The sequence below is a fragment of the Agelaius tricolor genome, unplaced genomic scaffold (genome assembly GCF_023055355.1).
Source record: "Agelaius tricolor isolate 1412-34295 unplaced genomic scaffold, bAgeTri1.0.p SCAF_6, whole genome shotgun sequence".
Lineage (NCBI taxonomy): Eukaryota > Metazoa > Chordata > Aves > Passeriformes > Icteridae > Agelaius > Agelaius tricolor.
The window spans coordinates 11559755-11585449 of NW_027269266.1; the positions used below are offsets into that span (position 1 = coordinate 11559755).

Below are 25695 nucleotides of genomic sequence, written 5' to 3' on the forward strand. Positions count from 1 at the left end.
AAAATATAGGCATCTAACTTTGAAATAGTACATTTGTAGTGTTGGGAGGGGATAAAAAGAAATCACTGTCCTTTAATTAGAGTGAGTAAGGTTGGCAGATCTAATAAAATATAAAGTTAATGATCAGCTATTACCCACCCTAATGGGCATTCATTTACATCTTCAGTTCTTTAACCCGAAGTATGACCCAACATGTGGAAAATGTCATTAACATAAAAGAATCACTTCAAAGCTAACCTTATCATTATTGAACTATGTAAGAATGGGCTGGTAAAATGACAACTCATATTGAATGAAAATAGTATGAATGGTAAATTACCTCAATCAGGGGTTGTATTAAAATCATTGAATTTTTAACCTTCATGTTGTACTACTTTCAACTTGTCACACACCAGCAGAATTTTTTTAATCAACCTGCATCTAGTTAGAAGTTTATGAATGAAGATGATGATGGGAAGGCTGAAGTAGTAAAGTATTTATTCTGAATTTAATGAAGGCTTGAAAAGGAATTTTTCACTCTTTTAAAAGTTTTTTAGTTTCAGAAATTTGGTTTTATAAGCATCATTCCCTAATACTCTTTTATAACTTACTTCTGTAACCACTCTTCCACTCTTATTTTTAAAAAACTCTTGGCTTTTTTTTTTTTTTTTTAATCTGCCTCTTTTTAAGAGTGTTCTGAGGCCACGAAGGAGATCATTTTGCCAGTCACTTTTCTCAAAGGTAGCTACAGATGGAATTAATTCTGCTTTATTTTTCCAGCATGTAACAATTTCATACAGTAGTGAGGCTAAATATTGGTGTGGTGCTGCTGGCTGTCAATCTGTTTCTGGCCAGTAGAAGAATAGGTGTGAGAAAATGTATAATGATCCTGCTCATTCTTGCAAGCTACATGCCTGTGTTCTTTTGGGACATCAGACCATGTTTTTATAGAAGGCCTTGTTGGTGTGAGCCCACTGATAGCAATCCTGGTTTGAGGCTACAGGTATCCCAGGTTTATCCAGAAGTTACAGATGGTTTAACTTCAATTGATCAAAAATATAGTGAAACTGTTGTTGTGAAGCGCTTTCAAGGTGAGTATAGGTTTATGAGATTCTGGTAAGGGTTTTTAAGCTTGTTGATGCAATGCATAGAGAGTTAGCAAGGAAGTATTTTGGAGCCCTTTGGATCCTTTCATGGGAGCAGCAGTGTTGTGGCTTAACTCCTGCAGTAGCCAAGCCCCAGGCAGCTGCGTGCTCACTCCCCCACTAGTGGGACTGGGGAGAGATTTGGAAGAGTAAAAGCTGGAAAACTTGTGGATTGAGATATAGTCAGCTTCATAGGAAAGCAAAAACCACACACACAAGCAAAGCAAAACAATTAATTCACTGCTACCCATGGGCAGACAAGTGCTCAGCCATCCCCAGGAGAACTGGGCCCCGTCATGTCTACTGTTACTTGGGAAGACAAACACCATCACTCCAGATGTCCCCAGCTTCCTCCTTCTACCCTCAACATCCTGAGCATGATGCCATGTGGTCTGGAATATCCCTTCTTTGGTCAGCTGGGGCCACCTGTCCTGGCTGTGTGTCCTCTCAGGCTCCTACACATCCTCAGCTTCCTCACCACTGTGGCTGTACAAAAAGCAGAAAAGGCCTTGGCTTTAAAAGGGCTTGAGTAAGCCCTGCTCAGCAATAACAAAAACATTTCTGTATTATCAACCCTGTGTTCAGCACAAATCCAAAACACATCCCCATAAAAGCCACTGTGAAGAAAAATAACCCTACCAGCCAAAACCAGCAAAAGCAGGGACCAGACAAAGCCTTCTGGGTGAAATCAAAATGTCATGGGGTGAGTCTTTGCCCTCATCTCTGGATGAAGCAGTCTCACACCAGTGGACCAAGAGCCATCTCATGTCATGAGAGAGCAAGAGCAAGGCTTGTCAGCTCCCACATTGTAAAGAAGGCCTGAGCAAAGTGTGACCAAGCTATATCTGTACAAATATGCATTTTGTTCTGTTCTAATAGCTTCCACATATGGTAATGAAGCATTCAAGAAGTATTCCAGAAATTTCAAGTGCCAGATTCATAGAAGCAAATGAGTAGCAAAGCAAGAAGAATGTAAGAAGTTGATTGGACAGAATTCAGTCCTTGAGGATTTTTGCTTCTCATGGTGATGGAAGAAGCTTAAGAGCTGTCCCAGCCCTATGTCACCTGCCTTCCTGAAAATGTCTGTATCTGCAGTAAACCTAAAAGCACTGCAGTCTGCTTCACTTTGTGTAAATTTTATATGGACTTAGGCTTCCAGAGAATTTACCAAATGGTGTCTTCAGCTGGACAAAGTTTGGGCACATATGAATATGTAGGAGTTTAACAATCTGGATCTAATGTAACTAATGCCTCACTGCTGCCATAACAACGTTGCCTAAGTTTTTTTGAAATTGTATTTAATTATTCCATAATTGTTTGAAATTAGAATGTGACTTTCTCTCATTATAAAACCTAGGCAAACATGCTGGTGGTCAGTTTGGTGATACCCTTGAGGTTGGATCCATTTGCTTGCTTGAATTGTTTTGCCTTTCTCCAAGTGTTTCAGTACTAGAAGTGTTTCTTTGTCTTTCAGACAGTGACCCACTTTGGATTAGCAAATAATAGCACTGCAATGTATTGTATAGAGGAGTTCCTAACATGTCATCATTCCATACACAAAAGCCATAAAGAACACAGGTAGCATATGTGACAAAGGGGCTGACTCTTCTAAATGTCCTTGCAACAATGTGCTATTAAATTACTAAATGTGGGATTAAAATCAGATGGCACTGACTGGTTCTGAGGTAACATTTTAATTATTTGAGAAGATATGTGTGAGTTTTAATGGCTGTAAAGAAGGAGCATTTGTGGAAAGAGGTGTGAGTGTTCAGCTTTTACAGATAATTTTTCCTGATTTTGGGGTGGTTTTTTTTTGTTTTTTCCTTTTTTTGAGTTTTTTTTGGTTGGGTTTTTTTGTTTTGTTTTGTTTTGGTTTTTTTTTTTTCCCTTTAATACTTGAAATAGCTGACTAGAAGCAAAATGTTTATCTTTAGTGTCATGAAGAAGAACAAGGAATTTTGATTGGGAGAGATCAACAAAGCTTTCTAATCTTTTGCTGAATCTTAATTGCTGGAATCTAGGGCTGTATTAAATATCACAATAAGAGGCCTAGAAGCTTAGTGGCAAAATAGTTTCACATTAAGTAGCTTTGATTCCTCATGTGCATCTTTTCCATTTTATGGGCTAATTAGGAGAATAGCTTCATAATACCTGTTTGTGTAGTTCTCCATACTGCAGTGTGGTTCATGAAATGACACTAGTGTTCAGTTTAATTGATGTTTAAAGTATACTCCAATTTAATTTTTTGGCTTCAGCATCCTGAATGGAGAGGCAGGAGGTTGCAGGAAGAAAAGGAAATAAGAGCACCAAAACAAATACATCCTGCGTTTTGCAGTAACCTAATGTCATTACTGCAACATAACAAAAATTAGAAGTTTCATTTGTAGCCTGGGTTTGAATTTTAATTGAGCAGCATTTGCATTTGTTCTAAACACCAGTAATTATGTGTATGTTAATTGCAGGATGACTGCACTGCATAAAAGTGAAACAAGCTTCTTCATGTTGGGTCCTTTTAAGAAAACTGGAAATCTATTTAGTTCAGTAGAGAGACCAGTGTTTACTCCAGGAGAACAGGCATCCCAGTTCACAGGCCTCAGTCTAAGCTATTGAGTTAATTGCAAGCAAACTGTGTATGATAGACAAATATTAATTGCAACACTAATGCAGAAAGGAGACATTGTTCTCATGGAACGTGCAAAATAAATAGAGAGTGGGAGCTTTGTGTCCTGTTCTGGCCAGGACAGGGCTGACTTTTGCCATAGCCAGGAGGGGGCATGGCCAGGACCCAGAGGTTATTCCATACCACCTCACATCATTTCCCAGGGATGGGGGAAGGGGTCCCTACCAGGTCCTGTAGAGTAGTGGATGGAACAGTCAGGTGTTGTCAGGATCATGGTGTTGTGTGCCGATCATTCTTTCCTTGTGTGCTCTTTCATTTGTGGTGTTGCTGTTACTGTTGGTTTTCTTATCTCATTGCTGTTTCCAGTAAACTGTGCTTATCTCAACCTGTGATCTTTACCTTTTGTGCCTCCAACTATCCTCTCCATCCTGCTGCAGGAGCAAAGGGGAAGGGAAGGGGAGCGAGTGGGTGGCACATGTTTTGGAGAGTCTGAGTAGGAGCACCAAACTGGGGAGTACCCTTCCTAAACCATGACACGCTGTTATGACAAGTTGTTCTGCAACTCAGCATAGCACAGTAAACAATATATATATATTTATGATTTATTTCATCTATTGTTATGTGAATATGAACAAACATAGGTCAAAACTGATTGATCTTTAAAATTCTAGCTGTGAAGTTCCAAGTAAACAGTTGATCTCAAAATTTGTCAGAAATTTCATACAGGTTTTTTTTTTTGCTAATTATATTCGTTTGCAAGTACAGTCTTTTAAATGTCTAGTTAGAACAGATTGTAGCTATAAATTAACATGTAAAAAATTAACATTTCTATTCCAAAGTGTTTTTCCACAATTCTTTTAATAATAACTAAATATCATTCCAGACACTGATTAAGAAGGGCTGGGACAAAAAAAAGTAAAAGAACAGCTAGTACAGAGGCATGTATAGGACCTATTAGTTTCCTAAAATACAATAACATGAATATTAAAACTGTATTTACAGTTGAGAAGCTGCTGTATCATCTGCTTTACTCATAGCAGTCCTGAATTAAATGCAAAGGCCTGGCCACTCTGGTGGTTTGTACTTCAGAGCACTGGTTAAGATTCAAAAATAGTTACTAATGTTGAGATGTATCTGCCACAGTATATTTTTCTTGAAATATGTCTGTGTGATCATCCAGGGCTGGAGAATATTTATAGAAAACTTGATACTTGGTGAATAAGTGCAAAGTCTATTGGACACATCTATGGATTGTAATATTAAGGAATAAAGAGTATTTTGCAAGCAAGGTTCTGAGAGAAGACATTATATTGAATGGCTTTCAGTCAGGTTCAGTGATTTACTTGCAAGGTGAAGATGAATGATGACTAAGAAAAGCAAGTTTATATTCTACAGTAGTCTACAGATGAGAAATTTCTGAAGAATTACACTCTTCTGTTGGCTATAGAAGAGGTGCTGAGATCTTGAGCAATATTAGCAGAATAATAAGAATTAAGAAGTAGTAAACATAGGTAACTAAAAAACTTTTTTTTCTTTCTATAAGCCATGACCATTTCGAAATCTTATTGAGTACAAATTTTTTTTTATTTTCCATAGACTGTGTATATATAAGGCAAGACTGTGTTTTTTTTTCAAATTCTACTGTCAAAAGTTGTTTGGAGCCTTTGTATTCATTGGAGCTACAGGAGGCAATACTAAGTATGCATCTGTGATCCTAATTGCTGCTTTGTGCAGTCTGTTGGAAAGCTGGGAGATGGTTGGAGCCCTACTTAAATGTGATGATATAAAATGTTAGAGCTCATGGAAAGTCCCAGCTCCACAGGGCATGCAGTGCAGTGTTCTGACCCACCAGCTTGAAGTGTTTTATTTCTTTCTTACTAAACTACTGAAGCAGTTTTCAGGTTTTCAGTGGATTTTCTTCTTTTAGAAATTTTTCTTTCAAACTTTCTGAACTACATGTGGGCTGTTAAATCTAACCTTGGGTGCGCTTTAGGACTCCTAGTCTTGGATTAGAAACAGAGAAGGAATATTTTATCTGCCCTTAAAGTATTTTACTTGTTCCACTGGATGAAATCTCCCCACCTCAACCTCCCAGGCTGCCCCATCTCAACCAAGAGTAACACCAAAAATAACAATCACAGTGCATGATGTGTTCTAAATGGCTCCAGGAAATGAAGAAGCATAACAAAACTATTATGTTACTTGCAGAAGGAAAAAAGTCTATTATGGCTTGCATTGAGGTTTAACACTCCCTAATGACTTTCATATTTTTATGAGAATATAACTAAGAATTTATGGACAAGGCATGCTGCACTGCTGTTGTTGCTTCTTGCAGATGTTTCTAAATCTCTCTTCAACTGATTTAGATACTCAAATAAAATGGACCAATTAATATCACTTTGCTAATTCTCTTTATTAATCCATACATTATCCAGAGTACCCATAAAGTGCAAATTGTGTTTTGCAGAATGGTCTGCAAAGGTGAATTCCTTGCTTTTATGAGTTTAATACTTCTAATGAACACTCTTGGAAAACCATGTAAGCAGATACTGATTTAAAAAAAAAAAAAGAGTTTATTGTGGTTTTGCATATATCCTGCTTCAAAATACATTATGGAATATACAGAAAAGTCTGCCCTTTTTGTTTGTTCTTATGTCACTGATGTTTCTTATTATGTGCTTTCAGTGGAGGAAGACACAGAGGAGAGCTCAAGATCTGGGAGAGAATCTGTGTCCACAGCAAGTGATCAGCCATCCCACTCATTAGAGAGACACATGAATGGAAGCCAAGATAAAAGTGACAGAAAAAAAACTGGAAAGGAAAAGAAGAAAGATCGAGATAAAGAGAAGGATAAAATTAAGGCGAAGAAAGGAATGCTGAAAGGCTTAGGAGACATGTTCAGGTAGGTACTTGGCAATCAAATGTAGAATGAATTATAAAAAGAAGTTTATTTTTCTAATTAGTCATTATTGTAAATTCTTGCTGAGGCCATATTTTACTATGCAAATCCATACATGATATATATAGGCTGATCTCTCAATTTTTGAATCTATGGATGGTATCATAGAAGGGAAGCAGCTCATAATGAAAGAGAAGGAGATGGCTGGCAGGCCAAAGGAAAGGAAAGGCAAAGGAAAAAGTAATTTTAAGCCACAGACTGCTTGGTTTTGAAAGAGTCTTTGGTGATGTCTAAGTAATGCACATATCCTTTGACAACTCAAAACATTGGGGATTTTGTTTTATTTTTCTTCTTTAATACTGTACCCAAAGCTTATGTGTTGCTAAATGAATGCTTTTCCTTGCTTTACTATTAAGACTATTGGTATCATGGAAGCAGGATGTGAAAGAGATTAATCAGTTTGAGATTGAGAAACAGCATGCTTCTCTCAAGGAAGACAGGATCTAAGGTTGTGTGCTCTGAGAATCCATAGAGAACGGGTCAGTGAAAGACCTGATTTACCAAACACTGAGTTCTTTTTAAAGGAGTCATCTCTCCAGCAGACATAAGTGATCTGAAAGGAGCACACTGCTGAGGTACACCCTGCTGTTGTGGGTAAATGTTGTAACATGACAAACATCTTTGATCACTTGTGGAAAGGGGTGAGAGAGCAAGAAAACCAGTCCTTCTTTTAGCCAGCTAGAGTAAATAAACACATTTCAAAGAAAACACAATATTAAAGCAGTGTTTGTTTTGTTATTTAATTTTAAAGTGAGGTACTGGTATAATATTTTAATTATTTATTAATGATTCTACTCTGAAAGCATATAAGGGGAGTTTCAGTTAACTTTCATCCCATTTCTTTCTTTATCCTGTAAAATATTAGTTTAACATGTGTTGTAACTGCACAGGTTCTTGAGAATTGTTCTGTTTAACATGACTGAGAACGATATCATGAGAGTAGTAAGTTGAAAAAGTGGTTAATTAGGAAAAAAGAGTAGTTAATTAGAAAATATGGTTTTGAAATCTCCTTTAGAAAACACTAAATAATACCAGGCTCTTAGACAGTGTATGCCATAGAACAGAAGAAGAATTATAGGAGTTAGTCCCACATGTCAAGTAGGAAGAGTCCTTCAGCCTGTGAAGCCCATGGGGATGCCCTCATCCTCTGGACATTTGCCTGCCTCAGTTCAAGCCTGGAGCAGAGCATTGCACCCCACTCTGGGAGAGTGTGGAAGGCAGGAGATGTGAAATGCTGAGTGGCTCTTTTCTGCACTCTGTCATTTTTAAACAGCAGAAATGACAGGTAAAACTGAGGCACAATATGCATGATAAATCCCATAGGCTCTAAGTAGTAGCATCTTGGATACCTTGAGAGTTGTCTTGTGAATTCAGTCAGAATTTTTACAGCATCTAGAAAGCTTGGGCAGCTCCATGGGCCAGGCAAGGTAACCTTTTCTGTGTGCTTGATACAACACTTCTGAAATCTCTAATTTGGGAACAACACTAATTTGAGTGATAGGATGATCCAATGCTTTGTTGTTTGCTCTTCATAACAGTCAACATTTTCGTGAGATTTTTTTCCTTCACTTCCATTTCTGAGTGAACTTTACTTTTCAGTCTCCTCTTAATTAATGTGAGAGCAGTGGTATCTGGATATAGCTGACTCCTCCTGGATCTGTAAATTAGCTTGCACCTTGTCAGCCCACACAAGAGAGGTGTTCCTGGCAAGGAAGAAAATGCTGATTGAGAGAATTAAGCATTATGTCTCATTTCCACTTGGTGCTTGATTTGCTTTGTTGACAGGCTTCTCAATAACATTTGAGAGATGGGCTTTGTTATGTCTGCAAAATAAGCTACTACTTCTACCTATAACATGTTTTGTTTTTCTGTACATTTGACATATATCATAGATATCAAGTAATCACTGAAAGAAGTTGTGTGATAGAAAATAATGATGACAGTAACATTTAAAATTCAAACCAGGATCAAAGCATAATTGGATGTTTTAGTTCTGTACAACTTTGTAATTTCTTTGTTGTTCTTTTTCTTTTCTCCTTTTTCACTTTTTTCTTCCTTTTCAGTGCTCTAATTTAAAAAACATCTTTCTTCATTAGGTTGTATGGTCAAAAACACTTGTGGGAGGAAGTTGCTATTAGCTGACACTTTATTCCAATGTATGTATTTAACCAAAGGGATTTTTGTTACCTATATGCAAACTGGCATCTCATAAAGAAGAGTCTGTGTGATGTATAAAAATAAGTCTCCTTGTGTTCAGTAAAAATCTTAGGATTTGCTGCTGGAATCTTCATTAAACTCTACTGTGAGATGGAAAGTCTCACTAGAGAACCCTAAGTTACCTTTATCCTTCAGCATCTAATCATCATTTCCATGAAATCCCTGGATGATTCAGATAAGTTAAAATCATAAATAAATCTTCTAAACACCTCCATTGTTTTACTGCTTGTGTCAAGTGTAGTAAAGAGGATTGACAGAACCTTGGTGGAGAGCTGCAAACTGCAAAACTGTGTGGCTCTGACACACACAACTCCTGGTATCTCCAGAGACCTTTGCTGGCATTGGGCTGTGGACAAGCTGGAAGTTCACTCTTCCTACTGTGACATAAATCTGCCTGAGCATATGTGTGTTTCAAACTGACACTTCAGGACACAATGGATTATTTAATTATGCCATTTGGCTGAGAAGTCTTCTTACAGATGAAAATAGGACAGAAGTTAGCCTAGAAAAGTGTTGAGCAGAAACATTGGTCTATTGGAGGAGAGGCAGGTGCTGCAGTGCTTTGCTTAAACCTGAATCTATTTGTTTTATCTGAATATTGGAATCATTCTTAGCCTTTTAGGAGGATCATATGCCAGATCCTGTGGCCTGTGAAATGCTGTGCAGTTCCTCCTTCTCCAGTTAGAGGGTGCCTGGATGGCCACTGCCAGCTGAGCAAATAGCTTTTGGGAAGTTGAAATGAAGTTCTACTAGCTTTTTTTCTCACTGATGAGAAGCCTTCAGTGAATATATGTATTGACATCAGAAGTTTATAAAAATCTGTATGCTTCTCCACATGCAATATGAAATACTCATTTTGAGTCTGATTTTATTTTTAAGTAGAGATTCTGTTGATAAAAATTAACCAGACAAATTTGTTGATAAAATTAACCTGACAATTTGTTGATAAAAATTAACCTGACAAAGCCAATCAGTAGTTGAAGAAATTATTATAGTGCTGCCTTAAGAAAGAGTCTCCACAGTTTCAAAGAGTGTGCCTGTAATTAGTGCTGATAAATGTACATTAATTTAATGGGTCTCTGTGTTGTGCAATTCTTTGACATTCCTCTCCTGAGAGAGAAAAACAGTATATGGTGCATTTTTCCTCTTCCTTTTGCCCCTATTGTGTACAGAGTATTTTTATGAAAATGGATCCCCATAGGATATGAGAGAGGAAGATTTGAGATGTTACATATGAAAGTTTTGGATGATGATGAAATGACACATCTGCTGTGGTGCTGCTGATCACTTACAGTCCCTTTACTTAATTCTTGCTTCCCGGTGTGCAAGCTTGGATACAATTGTTATATGGGTGACTGAACTGATGATGTAAAATATGTCCAGCAAGTGGTCAATCTCAGGACAGGATGTGTCTGAGGAATCACATCTTTAGGTGAAAATGAACCTCCAAGACATTGAGAATAATGAGGAGAAAGCAGCAGCTCTGGGTTTCCAAAGGCAGGAAAGGGAATAGTAGGGAGGCCAAGCTAGCTGGTCATGTCTTGCTGAAAATATCTAGGGACAGTCATTGCCTGATAAAAAATGCCAGACCTACTGAAACAATTAACCCTTGATATGATTGGAGAAAAATGGCTTTGAAAATTCATATGATATATTTAGATTTGTGGGGAGGGGCAGATGATGAGAACAAAAGATGGGGAATACGACTTGTATCTTAACCTGGGGTTTAAGCAAGAAATATCTGCATCAGTTTTGGGGGTCATTTATGGAATAGATGTAATATAATTTGAAGCATCTGTGGATAAGTATGTTATATTAAGTAAATAAAATTTTTACTATAAGAATTAATACCTGAGTCCCACATAAACTTGACTTATCAATGGAGAACATAAACACTGTTATTGAGCTTCACAGAGGAAGACTGTATGCTCAAAATTAATCATATGCATAGATGTTTTTTGTCTTGGAGGTTGCACATTTTAAGATCTGGCCCATAATATTGATGGAGATGTAAAGTCATATCATATGGTAGCTGATCCTTAATTCCCATTTTAAGTATTGTAGCACATAGGTGGGTAAATCAATGCACTGAATAACCAATGCAAATGTAATATCCCCAGATTACCATTAAAATCTAATCCTAATTAGATTTAATTACATTTAAAATGATTACTGTGAGCCTTGCAGTGTTGCATCTTCCAGTTCTGTGAGAGGAAATAGATAATTCAGTTTGCAACCTTGTTTAGCTGAAATCAGATATACTGCTGGCTGGTTTTTTCCCCCCACACAGCTGTTTCCAAGGTGCACTGGACATGTCCAGATTTATAAACATACTATTTGTAGCTCTGAATTACACATTTCAACCACATGAGCTATCTGAGACCACTGACTAGGCATTTGGGAGAATAACCTATGTGGATTACTGTTGCTTGTTACATGACTTCCTTGTATTGCCTATTCTGGTTTTCATTTAAGTTTTCTCATTGTAATGTCTGTGAGGAGATGAAAAGCAACTCACAAAGGTTATACCACTGATTTGGTAATAACCTTCTTTCTCTTTCATTTAATAGCAATCTTCAGACTTTTAACTGAGCACAATAACAAAAACATGTCAGAGTTGTGTAAAATACTATTGAATTTTATCCTAATCAGTAGGACTGGAAAATACTTCAAACTTGATAAAACAAAATCTGTGGTCTGATTTCTATCATTCAGTAGCTTAAGATGCAGCAATAATGACATTTTCCTTGGAAGCTTGACTAATAGGACTTTGTATTGGTGAATGACACTTACTGATATATGGACTTAATAGAAAACATGGGAATGAGCTCTGAAAGTTAGTGGTTTTTTTTCTTGAGTGCTCATGGAATAAAACATGATAAATCTTGAGCCTTGGAACAGAGAGGAGGAGGTTAGTGCTTAAACACCCATCAGCTGCATCATTTCAAACTTGGAAGCTCATTGTGTGCACACTGAGTTGTGCCTGGGTTTGCTAATGCTCATATGAGAACGCTGCCGACAGCTTGTGCTGCTTGTGCTGAGACTTTCATCAGAAACACTGAGCTGGGTCGTTGGTCAGGTAAATGGAATCTGGGGCCATTTGTGCTCTGGTTTTTGCCTGCTGCTATTACAAGCCAGCTGGCACAACTGTCATTAAGGCCACATCTGCTTCCCCCCTTCTGCCACCAGCTAGAAAATGCATGGCTTACTGTAATCCTGGATGCAGGGTCTAAGCAGGATATCCTTTCACTTTAGAGGAGGAGCACCAACCTCATCCTGTCTGCAAGTTGGATACTGTTGATACACCTTTTCTGTGCTCCTTTGGGCTACTTTGTCCTAATCCATTTTCAAAGTTTCAGCTGGCCATTGGGACACACAGCATTAGAAGAGCCTTTCAAATGAAATCAGCCATGCAGCAAATTGTCATCTTTGATGCAGACGATTACCCAGGACTCTTACAAGGGTCTTTCAAAGCATTTTCATATTCTTCACTTACTTCTTTCCAATTAAAACTAACTAAGGGACTGAAAGAGATAAGCCTGGTTGGAAATAACTTTTCTTTTTTTGCAAAGATAAGCAGTGCTCCTTCCTTTCTCTGCATTTCTGCCTGCTACTGGATGGAGGCAGTTGCTTTGAGGAGAGGTGTGTTTCATTGCCTGCAGCCCCGAGCACACCCACTTTGGACTAAGATGTCATTGGGGCAGGGGGTGGTGGAATGGCAAATTTATGTTTCTGAACCAAAGAAGTTCACATAATCTGTCAGGGATTTAAGGAATGCAGCTTCATTAAGTGGTTAGTAAACTCTATGACTTTTAAACGAAACACAGAAAGCAGTGGTATGCAATAGTGCAAGGGAGATTTGAAGTGGGAGATTAACATAATAGTATGTGGCTTTCTGGTTTGTCACTCTGACAGAAAGCAGGGATTTTGCTCTGTGTGTTCTTTACTCTGGATTTTCCCAGAGTAAATCTTGAACTTATAAATCTGATGGTGATATAGTGTATGGGGGTTTGGTTGTTTTGGTGGGGTTTTTTTTAAATTTCAATAGAATCAGGGCTCTTGTTTCTAACATCCAGAAGTGTCAGGATGACTTGTTACTAGAGATGAGTTCATAGTGGCTGCTAACATATTCTCCCAGTGTTCTTCCTTTGCTTGTCAGCGACTTTAAATAGAGAACCTTTGACACCTTCAGCGCTGTCTTTGCCTGCAAAGCAAGCGAGGGAGGCAGGCAGGGTGACAGCTGAGCCCTCCGCCATCCTGCCCGGCGTTCTGCACACTTCTCTTCCAGGCCTGCTGGATGAATATAGAACACAAGTGTCAAGGATGACACCTTCTTTATAATCTCTGCAAAGCCAGCCTTTTCAGGGAAGAATTTGTTGACAGTTAAGAGATTCAAAGTCAATTTCAGTTTAAGCTCATATAGAAATAGGATTTTTTCTTCCACCTCATGTGATAATTGAAGACTAAACAGGCAGTGCCCTAGTCCATAACAAAGCATCATAAATAAATACTGTCTTGAGACATGAAGTATTTGTTAGGTGAAAAGCTCTATTAATAACATTTGTTTTGTTATCTCTTGGAAAGCTTCTTTAGAGGTTTAATTCACTATTGATAGCACCTGTACATTGGTATATATTGTGGATGCTGTAGATTATGTTTTTAAAGCAGACTCATCTTTGAAAATCTCTTTTAAAAACAGGAATAGGAATGTTGACTTAGAGGAAAATGAATGCAACTCAATATAGTTTTGTATCTGGGATTACATAGGTGGTTAAGTCACATTTTCTTAAAGTACTGAAGTTGGCAGCTGCAGGACAGCTGATCCTTTTCTAAAAGGCAAAGCTCCAACTTACTACTGCATTTCAGTTCCCAGGAGCAATGGTTTGTATTTGTGCTGTGTTGGCAGGCTGATGCCTCCTGGTAAGATGTTAACTTGTCCTACTATTGTGCAAAGAAAGATTCATTGTAGACGTAATTATGCAACCCCTCAGTGAAAATGGCAAAATGGGATTAAAGCAGTGTATAATTTCTGGAATAGAATACACTGGCACAGAAGTAGTTGGTGAGCACCTGTTTTTCCCTGAATGCACTAGGAAAATAGTAGGTATAAGGCTTTCAAAGGCCTTATTTAGGCTTTTAAATTGTTGCTTCAGGATAAACTAAGAGGAGCACAAGTTCTGTAGAAAGAATAAGAGAGAGAGAAATACTAGAAACACAGTGACAATGGGTATAGAAGTAGTATTTATTTCTGCCACTTTGAATCTGTTGATGACTTCTAGAGGAAAGAAAAGTAATTATAAGGAACTGAAGAGATATTCAAAGTACTGCACTTTTAGTGATTTGAGCAAGAAAGGTTTTCTGCTTGGTTCATCTCCTACTCACAGCAGCCCAGCTTCAACTTTTCATCAGCTGAGTGTCATGGCCAGTTTATTTTCAAATATCTCCAAGGATGGAGAGTCAGCAGCCTCTTTCAGCAGCCTGTTCCAATGCTTAACCACTCTCCTGGTGAAAAGTATTTGTCCTTGGTAAGATAGGAATGAGAGACACTGAATAATTGCTGGTACGAAAAATGTGAATCCATCAGCATGTACTTAAGCTTCTCATGAATCAAGAACATGTGGAAATACAATAAGATTTTCATGCAAAAAATTGACATTTTAAAGGACCTTTGTGATACAGTGTTATCCTCAGGGATTGCTGCCCTCACAGGACCCCAAGAGTAAATGAAGTAAAATAACTGAGTCTGTATTTGAGACTCCTTACATGCTAAATGTTAAGGAATAATTTATCTATTATAAGAGGATTGGTTTTTTTTTCCCATTCTGCTTCCAAGCATCTTATTCCAAATTGTCTTGGACTGGCAACTATTAAGATACTGAGCTGATTGTCTGATGGGGTAATAATGTCTTATATGATCCACTGAGCTAGAAAAGGTGATTATTTTCTGTGGAACTAAGGAAGAAACAGTTGACAGGAATCTTTCTTTCTACTATTCCATGCTACACCAGAAAATGTCACCTGGTTTTTGTTAAATTTCTAAAATTAGTGTTGCATTAATGCTGATATTTTCCATTTTCATCCCAAAATACATATATCAAGTAAAACCTCAGGCATTTGTAGTTCAGCCAGTCATAAAAGGAGGAAGTTTATTTTACTTCTGGAGGGGTAGAAAGAGCTCTTTTAAATTCCACTCATGTTTGGCTGATTCCTTACAATTTAGTGTAAAAGCATAAGAATTTGATCACACAAGAGTTAAATGATACCCAGGAAGTCCCTGTATCCAGTACTTTGCCTCTGACACTGAGCAGTTGTGGCTCCCAAGGCTGGGATACCAGAACTGGGTGACCAAGTGTTCCCAGGGCTGTCTTCCAGACTTCAGGGATCTGTAGCTCAGGGGTTTCTTGAGACACTGCCTTTGTGCTCAAGTACAAAATACAATGTGTACACATATTCTGTTCTGGGCAATTTGTCCTTTTACTGATCATTTGGGGTATATTTACCTAATTCCAAAATACTACAAAATTTGAAGTATGCCATATACAAAAAAGTCTTTTAGAGATTGTGTAAATGACTTTTGTATCAAGGAGCTGCTTTTGCATTTCAAGTGCCCAGGCCTGATTGCAGTGCACTGCAGTAGATCTGGCTCATTATGCCAGCATTTTATGGCACTCAGGTAAGCATGTTTACAAAGTAGCAGTAAACCTTTTTGATGTGCAATAACATTTCAGTAGTTAATGTAGTGTTCCACCATGTATTAAATTTTACCACTTCTGGGCAAACTTACAATAAGCAGAAGTGAAAGAAAGGGCTGTAGATGTTTATAAAATAGACCCTACTGGAATGAATTCAAGAACTAGTTTTACAGTGTATGTTTGGTCTAGCTTATGATGTGGTCAACAGTAAATTTTGAAATGTTTGCTTTTGCAGAAGATAAATTCTTAGTTTCTACCAATGTTAACACTTTTTTCAGGACTTTGTTGCTATCAGTCTTGTAGCTCCAAGTCCAAAAAGGAAAAAAAAACCATAATTCATACAGTTTCATGAAACTGCTTGGTCAACTTGACTAATTTCAATAATTATAACAGCCTACTACTGATAGGCTGTTTTTTAAAAGAGTTTGTATTTCATGTTAAAAGTATGTTGGAAATGCTATATTGGTAGAGAAATTCTCTGTTATAAATAACTACTTCAGCCAATGTTAACTGATTATTAACTTCATAGATTTAGCTTTGTCAATGAAATCTGCATAGTTAGTCCTAATGTTTTTTGGGCTTGCAGTACAAAAACTCTAGGAGTTTGGCAAGCTGCTTAAACTTTCAAGAAGAGCTATTTTCTCATTTTAAAAATAGGATAGTACCTTGTTCATGCTAGTGTCTCCAGGGGTTTTGATGTCATATAATGTTTCCTGCACTGTATAAATATGAAATATATGTATGCTAAAAACATATGCTTGAGCTCCCAGATACTGGTGTTGAGTGTAGTTTGAGGGTAGTTGAATGCTGGATGGATGTTGGATAGATGAATCACTGAAAATGTAGTTTCCTTTTTCATGCTATGCTGTTATAAGTAGTGCTTGGTAAAAATGTCTAATCAATGACAAAGTTTATGGATTAGTTTTAAAGGATCTGAAAAAGAAGATTAAAAAACAAAAAATACATCTAGAATCTTTATCAGCAATTTTCAGTACCACAGTAATAAAAGTAGTATATTTTTATACCAATTGCAAGTGCCACTAGCATATTCAAGACCAGGTGTGTTTAGCATGCAAGCTGAACTGCTGTTACACATTTCAACAGCAGCATACCACAAATAAATCTCAAATATTTCACAGTGTTGTTATAGATGCTATCATTGTCTTTAGCACATAGTGCTAAAATCCTGAAATTCAGAGCACAATATGCTGGCACAAGCAGGAGTTTTAGATGTAGTGTGACAATTAAAGTATTTCTTTTCTCTGATGTTGCTGAGCAGGTAATGATACCTACAATATTATAATCTCTAACCATTAGGATTCCTGGTATCATCTGTAGAGCTCCAAATACTTTGCTAGTTCTATTTGCCTTTTATAATCCCAAAGGAAGAAAGCTGCTGATGTAAGTTAAAGGAAATGTGAAGAATCAGTGCCATTTTCATTGTTGGGGTTTTTTTTCAAGATTTATTTTAGGCTATATATTCAGAAGAAACAGTGAAATGGCAGTGATAATTGCTGTATACTGTGTGCAACACTGAGCCTGAGCAGAGCTGTTATCATTTCAAGAACATCTCAAGAGCCAGATATCTTTGAAGTCAAGTCTGGGTTTATTTTAAACATCATCTCTCTGGGTTTCTAAATAAATACAGGCCTAGTCATTTGTTTCTTATAGTGCCTGAGCATGTAGAAATGAGAACAAAAATGTCAGTGTGTATGGGGCTGGTCCAGGTCTGAGATTTTCTGTGCTAGGAGCTTATTTATATGGGTTGGAAAAAGAAATGAAACCAAACCAAATAACAAACCACCCCAACTCGCCACCCCACATCTCTTGCCTGTAATTGGTCCTGAACAAGTCCTGCTTTGTACATCTTTTGAATCTGAAAAAATCTCAGTCCCAGCTTGGCCCTAAAATAATCAGCAGTGTAAATCACTATTGATATAGTTATTTCAACTGCTTTCAAATTCTTACCATGAAGACAGCTCAAGCTCTGACTGCTGGCAGCTACAGGATGCCAGGCATCTCCAGGGCTCCAGGTAGCTCTGGGCAAGGCCTGGAAGCAGCTGCTGCAGGGACCTGCTGTCAGACTGCTGTCCCAGCAAGGATCCACCTGAGTCTTACTGCATCTGCTCCAGAGATGGTTTGTTCTAGTGCTGCTGCTGCAGTGCAAAGCCTTGCTCTTCATTCTCCACCCAGAAGATACAGCATGTGGAAACTAAATTTTCCTGCTGCAGGGTATATAAACTAATAGAAGAGACAGAGGTATGTGAAGCCAGCAGTGACATATTAATATTTATTACCCAGAGCCTTGGTTCAGGCTAAGTCACTGTGCCATAGCCCTATCTTTGTAGCAAACTTTCAAAATAATGTGCCTGTTAGTTTTGCTCTCTGCTTTCTGTGATAATGTGGATTCATAGAATCACAGAATGGTTTAAATTGCAACCTAAGGACCATCTAGTTCCAATAGAACCCTTACTGAGTGGGAGTATCTTCCACTAGATCAGGTTGCTCAAAATCCCATCCATCCTGGTCTTGAAGACTTCAAGAGCACTTAAATGAATTGTGTTCTGGGGTACCTTATTAAGGTGTCCTGTTGGCATTATTAATTTGGTTATAGAATTAAACTTTATTTTTAGCCACAAGGAGACTTGAGTGGCACTGTGAAACCCAGAATGGGACAGGAGACCCTAAACTGTAACCCACAGCCATCAGCACTAGGGTGCTATGGCTCAGTGAGAGGAATTGATTTTTGGTGCTGTAGAGAAGAGAGTGACAGCTGCACACTTGTCTGGTTTTAGGAATATTTTGTTTAGACTTGCCCCACAAGTCCTACAGTGTTGACTGTGGTCTTCTGCTGGAAATTGTCTGTGGCTTCTCTACCTTCTGTAAGTGTAGATATGTGAATGAGGCTAAAGATCCAGAGACATCACCTATTGCTTAAGTTACGCTGCAGAGGTTATTTTCTAGGAAAATATCAACAAAGATCTCTAGGAACTGACAGAAGATGTGCTGATTTACATATTAACATTTCTAGGTAATGAGATCTCTAGGGAAAATTTAATCTTTGGGAGGTTCTGGATGAACTGCAGCTAGTTTGATTAACTTTTTGTGTCCAAGTTAACTATTGCTGATTTTATACAGTTTAATTGCATGACTGCAGGACTTAAGTTCTCGGAATAATGTAACTGCAATTTCCTGGTGTAGCTAGCTTGTTTACTACATTTTTGTCCTAATTTCTCTGCTGTTGCATGTGCTCAGTGAGCATTTTTAGTGATTTTCATGTTGTAGCTCATGTTTACCTACGGCAGGCCTATTAAGCAAAGCGTTTTCGTTGTAAAGTGGAGCTGTGATGCCTCTTAGTATTACTGAGGGATTTTTTTTTTCCTTTTCTGGCAGGAAAGTCTTGAAGCAAATTTCCCTTGCAACTTTTTCTTTTTATTCTCTTTTTCTTTGGCCATCTCTTGAGTGCCAGTAAAATGGGTGGGCTTTTATGTTTCATTAGCATTTCTTATAAGGTCTGCCTTTAGACCAGTACCCATTTTCTGAATTGTACTTCTGTAGGGAGGGCTGCAAAAAAATCATGGTAACCAGATGCAGTATTTGTCTCTGGCCTGGAAAAGTGTTAGATTTAACAAAAGAAGCTAATAAAAATGTTCAAATTGACCCTTCTCATCATTTGGACTTCTTGGAGCTCAATCAATCACTCATTATTATCAGAGTTATTCACACAGAGGCAGAAGTGCTAGTGTTTCTCATAATCAGCCCTTGAGCCAGACATAATTTGCAATTTGAAGCATTGTATTTGGAAACAATAATGCATTAAAATGAACAGAGCAGGAATTAGAAGTATAGTTGTGGAGAGAACGTGTTGCTGAGTAGCCATGGTTGAAACACTGTCTCTAAGGATCCTGAGTGGACACCAGTAATTAGAGGCACACAATGTAGTATTGTTCCCACCTAAATGGGTCCACAATTTTTAAACTCCTCTGTGGAGTGTGGCAAATGTTGCCTACCTTGCTGCATGGCTGCAGGGCAGCTGTGGGCAGGTGGGGAGCGCTGGGGTAAGGTGGTGTCACCTGTTTGGCACAGTGTGAGCCAGAGATGAGGAGCTGAACCTGGCACCCAGTAGCACTGGGATGTGGGATTTTACTTCATAATAAAATTGCTTATGTTATAGAAGAATGAGCACATTTTACTTTAGATTGTCAGGAACTTGTTCATAGTAGCAGCGGTTGCTGCTGAGCATATGGGAATTTTTTGTTATCCCTCTGTATGCTATTATGTATTGCATATTGTATGTATGCTTTTATGTATGCAGTCTGTGAGTTAACATACTGCAGGCCTTCACTCAGGCTTTTTCAGGAGCCTGCTTTTGGCTCTGTATGTGAGGCTTTATTTTGTTTTTTGCTATTTGTATTTACAGTCTTTCAATTACTGTGTAGTATCTTACTGCCCAGTATTGCATTTTAGAACAGAGCGCTGCAGTCTTGAAGGGCACATTCTGTTTGAGAGGGGTGACAGGAGAATTTCTAAGTACATTAAATCACACTATAAAAGGATATGTGTCTGATTGAGATTATATATTTATAAAATACCTATTATGCAAAAATACTGAATTAGCTTAGTTGGTCACATGTATGAGCTACTGTCTTCAATGACAAGTAGCAGACGGTGTATCAAATTTAAGCTTGGGGCAAGTAACTGTGGTCAATAACTATTCTCTTTTTTGAATGCATACATTACATTAAAGACCTTTGGTCACAAACTTTAAAATGCTTAGACTGTTATGAAATGTCCATTAAAATGTCATGTACTACTTCTGTGGTTGCTCCCATCACTGATGACTGTTAACACAATTGTACCTAAGCAGAAGATTTTTTTATATTCCTGACTCCTTCAGGGATACCACAATTCCCAGTTTTACAGGTTTTGTCTGAATATGAATAATTTATGGTGACTTTTACTATGTTGTAGTGCTGCTTACTGAGTAGATTTGGACATCTCTGCTTCTTGCTGCCTTCTTTACAATAGTATCATTGTCAAATTTTTGATAGTTTCTTTGAACTTCTCAGCCTGCTTTTCAACTACAGTGATTTGAAGTAGTTAGGGCTTTTTTTCTGATTGCTTTTGCTTTCTTTATTTATTTATTAGAGCTGTCCATGGCTCCAGCTAGCTTCAGGCAATCACGAGTAGCAATGCAAGAAGATTATCTTGGTTTAGAAATTTGCAAACAGATGGTCTTTCCATAAAAGAAATCTGTTTTTAAAAGTTCCACCATTTTATGCTGGAAGTAAATATTACAAATGTTTAAGTTGTGAAAAGAGAGCGACTTGGTGTGAATAATATTCTGCCTGTTGTGTCATGCCTTTCAGGAAATGTTATCAAAACTGTTTAGGAAAATAATTGAATTAAACCTCATGACATGTCTCTAGTTTGGCTTCATACCCATTTTTTTCGAAGCTGGGGTAGTGGTTCCCAAAGCCAGGCAGATTACATTTCACTGGCTGGAAGCAGCTATGGATCACATCTGTTGTCTGCACTTCTTTTCTGGAGTTTGGTGTGGGAATCACCGGTGCTGTTGCACGTGAAGCACTGGGCCACCCTGTCTGTTCTTTTTGAGTAAACTTAGTTTGGTGAGATGTACTAGAACACCCCCTTGAATGGGGCTGAAAAATGGTATTTTAATATTATATATTATTTGGAAAGTGATGTGGAGGCTGCTGGGAGAAAATGTGTGAATAGAGCACAGAAGATCTTCACATGCTTTACAGTATTCAGGCTCAAGGTGGGCACTTCAAAGGGCTGGTAATTTGCAGTAACATCCACTTGGGTTCTTGTGCTTTAAGTTTCTGTGTTTGTGGCTAAGCATGTGAGTTTCTTTATTGCTTGAAGGCAAACATCACTGGCCTGAAGAGATACAGGTGTACCTTTTAGAGTTTTCTTAATTTTCATGAGTGACCTATGACCTTTTGTAATGTGCTTTTCTTGATTTGTGACAGTAGAGTTCTCCAGGAACCCTCCTGGCAGGGGTCCTCTGCTGGATGTTGCACCAGAAGGATTGCTGCTTTATCAGTTTTCACATTTGCAAGCAGATCCATGAAAAATGAAGTTATCAATGTCTGTTTTAATTATGCCCACAAGCTCCTGCATCAAGGTGCCTGCACATCAGTGCTTTTGTGTCATCTCAGGACAGTGCTGCTGCTGAGTCACTCCAGCAGTCACTCCACTCCCTCCCAACAAGTAGAATTGGATCTACTAATTTGATTATTAACATGTGATAACAGGCTATTTCTAGAAATCATTTGCCAATATAGAAATGTTTACACTTTAAAGCATGTTTTTAAAAATAGCATTTGCGCAATTTTGTTTGGAATGGAAAGCTTCTAAACCTTTAGATTATCACTAAAGAGGGTGGCTTTTGTTTGTGTGCTGTATTTTTGTTTTTGTTTTTTTTTAGCAACAGAATAGTTTTGTGTGTCCCAATAATGTGTTGCAATATAAATCTTATGATTTTGCTGATACAGAAGGGTGAAAAAGAAATCATTGCAAAATCATTCAAGCAGTGTTTACATTAGGTGTGTATCTGTGTGTGTGAATACTGTTTGCTACTAAGGGAAGAAGAGCATGCCTTGAAGCTAGAAAACTGACAAAATAGCTCAAGACACTTACCAATTGTTAATTTTTAATGATGGTCTTTTTTCTATTAAGGAACATAATGCTACTGAAGTTGTCTCAATCAATTTTTGTGTTTTTTTCATTAATCAACTAATGCATGTTTCTTCTGTAGCTCTTTATTCTAATGAAATATGTGGATGATTTGGCAGACGACAATGATCTCATCAGTAACGCATCAGAGTCAAATCCTTTTAGCAGATTACACATGTATTATTTTTGTTGTGTCAAGGATGCTGACATATATTCTTTTAAACTGAATCTACATTTGAGATAACTTCTAAATGTGGAATTTTTGTAGTTACTCGTGTATCCTTCTTGCTTCACTTGTCCTATCTGTACTTCTATCTATTTTTGCAAAATCATTTACATATTCTTTATGTCTACATGTGTACTTTAAGTACATTTCACATATTTTTTTATATATATTGCATCATATTGTAGCTTGAGCCTGTTCTTTAAATGTTCTGGTAAGCTGTCTTCTCTGTCGAGCCTCATACTGTTCATTTGCTCTGATGCACTGGCCCAAAGCCACTGAAGGCACTTGTTAGTCAGTGCCTCTCTGTTCAGCATGATAGACTTTGGATTAGGTCACCTCCTAGTTGGTGGCAGTCATTCAAGTAAGTAAGCTTGAAAGTGAGCCAGCTGACAGAGAGGTTTGGGCATTCATTTTAGTTTGATTAGATTACCCAAAGTTCATGAGATTTCCTATTTGAGGGTCAAGCTTACGGCATACAGGTCTGTGTTCTCATCTTTTTATTAATAATAATGTGAAAAACCAGTATCATGGGGTCTGAGGATGGGCCTTTCCTCTGATATCACCTGGCTGTTACGTATTAGAGTTCACACATTTAGAAGACAGTCCTCTTACAATTTTTAATTTCTTCACTTACTGTGATTCCTGTTGTTGGCTGAATTTAAGAATTGTCTGTGGATCTGTAAATAGGACTTTGAGCATTAACACTTATCTTGAAACTTTCTCCAATCCTTAATGTAAAAGGAGAATTAAGGAGATAGATATAAATTAAGTAGAACTCTGGAGTATCTTGGCAATTAGAGTGAACAAGATTTCAGCTGCTCTCTTTCATCAATTTCTCACACTCTTGGACAGACAGGGTATTTTTAATTTACAACCTGTATTTCAGTTAGTCATAGAAGTTTATTCTTTGCTTGTGCAGCTACAAAATAAAATTAAACTACTTTTTAGCTATACTTTTTATAACAGGGTTTAAATGAGAGAGCTGCTGAATAAACAAGCTGTTACATGAAGTAAACATTGTTAGTATTATGGAGAGATTATTCTATAACCATGCAATTCGTGTCCTCAACGAAGTATTAAGCTATATCTGTGAAAGGATATTTATGAACAGAATGGTAATTTTTTTATTACTTGGGTTTTGAAGGAAAATGTGCACTTCTTTTTTTCTCTTTTATTTTCTACTCTGAGTAATAATAATCTGTGCTCTGCTTCTAAGAATTGAGATTGAGGCAAGTGGTGCCCACAGGTCAGTGTTGTGCTTCTGTAGCTGCAGATGCTTCGGAGTAGCTGGTATAGCTCAAGCTATATCCAAAGAACAGAACTGTTTTCCTCATGAATTTGGTGACTTGGTGAGGCAGTTGTGTGTGTAGTTTGGTTGCACATCAGGTACTGGCTTGTGTCTGTGCATTGGTGTGTTCTGCAGTGATTTAGGCTGGGCTTTTATTACTTGTAGTCAAATTGTTGGCACCAAACACAGCAAAAGAAAAGAGCTTGGGATTAGATTCTCAACACTGTCTGAACATCAGTGCCACAGATACTCCTTTTCTGCATGGTTTTGGGTTTTAATTACAAAATCAGTAATTTCTACCTTTGTTTTTAAGCACTGTCCTCCTTTTCAGTTATGCAAGGAGTGTTGCTGTGCAGATGCTGAGCGATGGAGTTCTCATGTCTCTATCTGAAGGAAAGTTGTCATTTCATTTACATTTGTAAGAGCTGCAACAAGTATCCCAGCAGCCAGCCCCCAGCAGTGAGAATGAGACCATCTCAGGTTCAGACAAGTGCTCGAGGCACTCTGCAAGCAGCTGCACACAGCAGAGACCTGCGCCTGTGTCTGGGGAGGGAGCAGCGAGGGCCAGGATCACAGCACTTGGCTGTGTCCTCAAGGCCTTGCACAGGTCTGGAGTCTGTCTGACACAGCACAAATGGGTGGTGATTTCTGCTTTACAAGGGAGATTATCTTTGATTGCACTTGGCAAGTCTCAGTCTTAGGCTGTTCCCAGTCACTTCAGTGGAAGAGCTTATTATGTGGGTGTGCCAGGTCTTTCAATATATGGATTGTGGAAAAAATAGTATTGGAAGCAGTAAGGTTCCAAATTTGCCTTGGGTCATATATGGTACATACATCCTAATTCCATCTCTCCTTCCTTTGAGTACCTGAGCAGTAAAGGAGGAAGATTCACAATGGTGCAAAGCTTTGGTGATTTGCAGGGAAGGTGTCAAACACAAAATGTTCATGGGGCAAGTCAGGGACTGGAGGAGTTGCCCTTGTAAGGAGGTGAAACTGTCACATAGGTAAGCCAGATCTTTGCACTGAACCACTGCATTCAATTTAGGGTGTTGTACATACCAGGAGTGATTCTGGGGACCTGACCCAGGCTTTTGACTCACAAAACTAAACAAGGGCCACCAAACAGCAGCAGAAAGGGCTTTACCTCTGGCTGTGGAGACAGTGCACAGTAACTTAGGGATGTGGTTTTGGTGGTTTGAAGGGATATTGCATAGATTGCTTGAATTTCAGTGGTCTGAATAGTCTTATTTCTAAGTGTCCTGTTTAGATTAATGTTCATGAATATGAAGCATCATTTATATGAGTAGGAAATGTCTACCTGAAGAAATTAGGACAGGTGATTTTCAATAGCTTGACACCAGCGTATTCACACCCAAGTACAGCTGAGAGAGTTTTGCCTTAGCATTGCTGGATGTTGTATTTCTGTAGTTAAACTTAGCTTGATTATGACTGTTAAATAAATAATTTATAAATGTCTGCTGTAAATTTGGTGGAGAGGATGCTGATTTGGGCTGTGGGTTTCATTGTGACTGTAAATCATACCTCATGAAGCAAACACTTTTAATAGAAGTAAATAACAAACACAGTTATTGCTAGCAAGAGTAATCTTACCAAAGACTTAGAATGATGTTTGTAGTGGGGAGTGTTGACTGCCCCTACAGAAATAAAGGAGGGATGTGGGGGAGTACAAATGTCTCTCCATCACAGTTCTTTTCAGCACCTTTCTCAATTGCTTGGTGGCTCTCTCAGCATCTTCTTGAGATGCTATCTTGGCATCTTCTCAAAGCTTTGTGACTGTTAAGCCACAATGAGCACAACTGTGCCTTGTGCCAGAAACACGAAGCCACAGTCAGGGAGGGGGGAGGAT

The 25695-nt window shown here is 38.1% G+C and overlaps 1 protein-coding gene across 13 annotated transcripts in view; it reads left to right on the top strand.

Moving 5' to 3' along the window:
- Positions 1-25695, top strand: part of PARD3 (par-3 family cell polarity regulator) — a 445322-nt gene that overhangs the window by 299481 nt on the left and 120146 nt on the right. For all 13 annotated transcript variants that reach the window (XM_071428678.1, XM_071428674.1, XM_071428686.1 and 10 more), the window contains one exon: positions 6430-6646. In XM_071428678.1, the coding sequence (XP_071284779.1) occupies positions 6430-6646 (217 nt within the window). The remainder of the gene's footprint in view (positions 1-6429; positions 6647-25695) is intronic.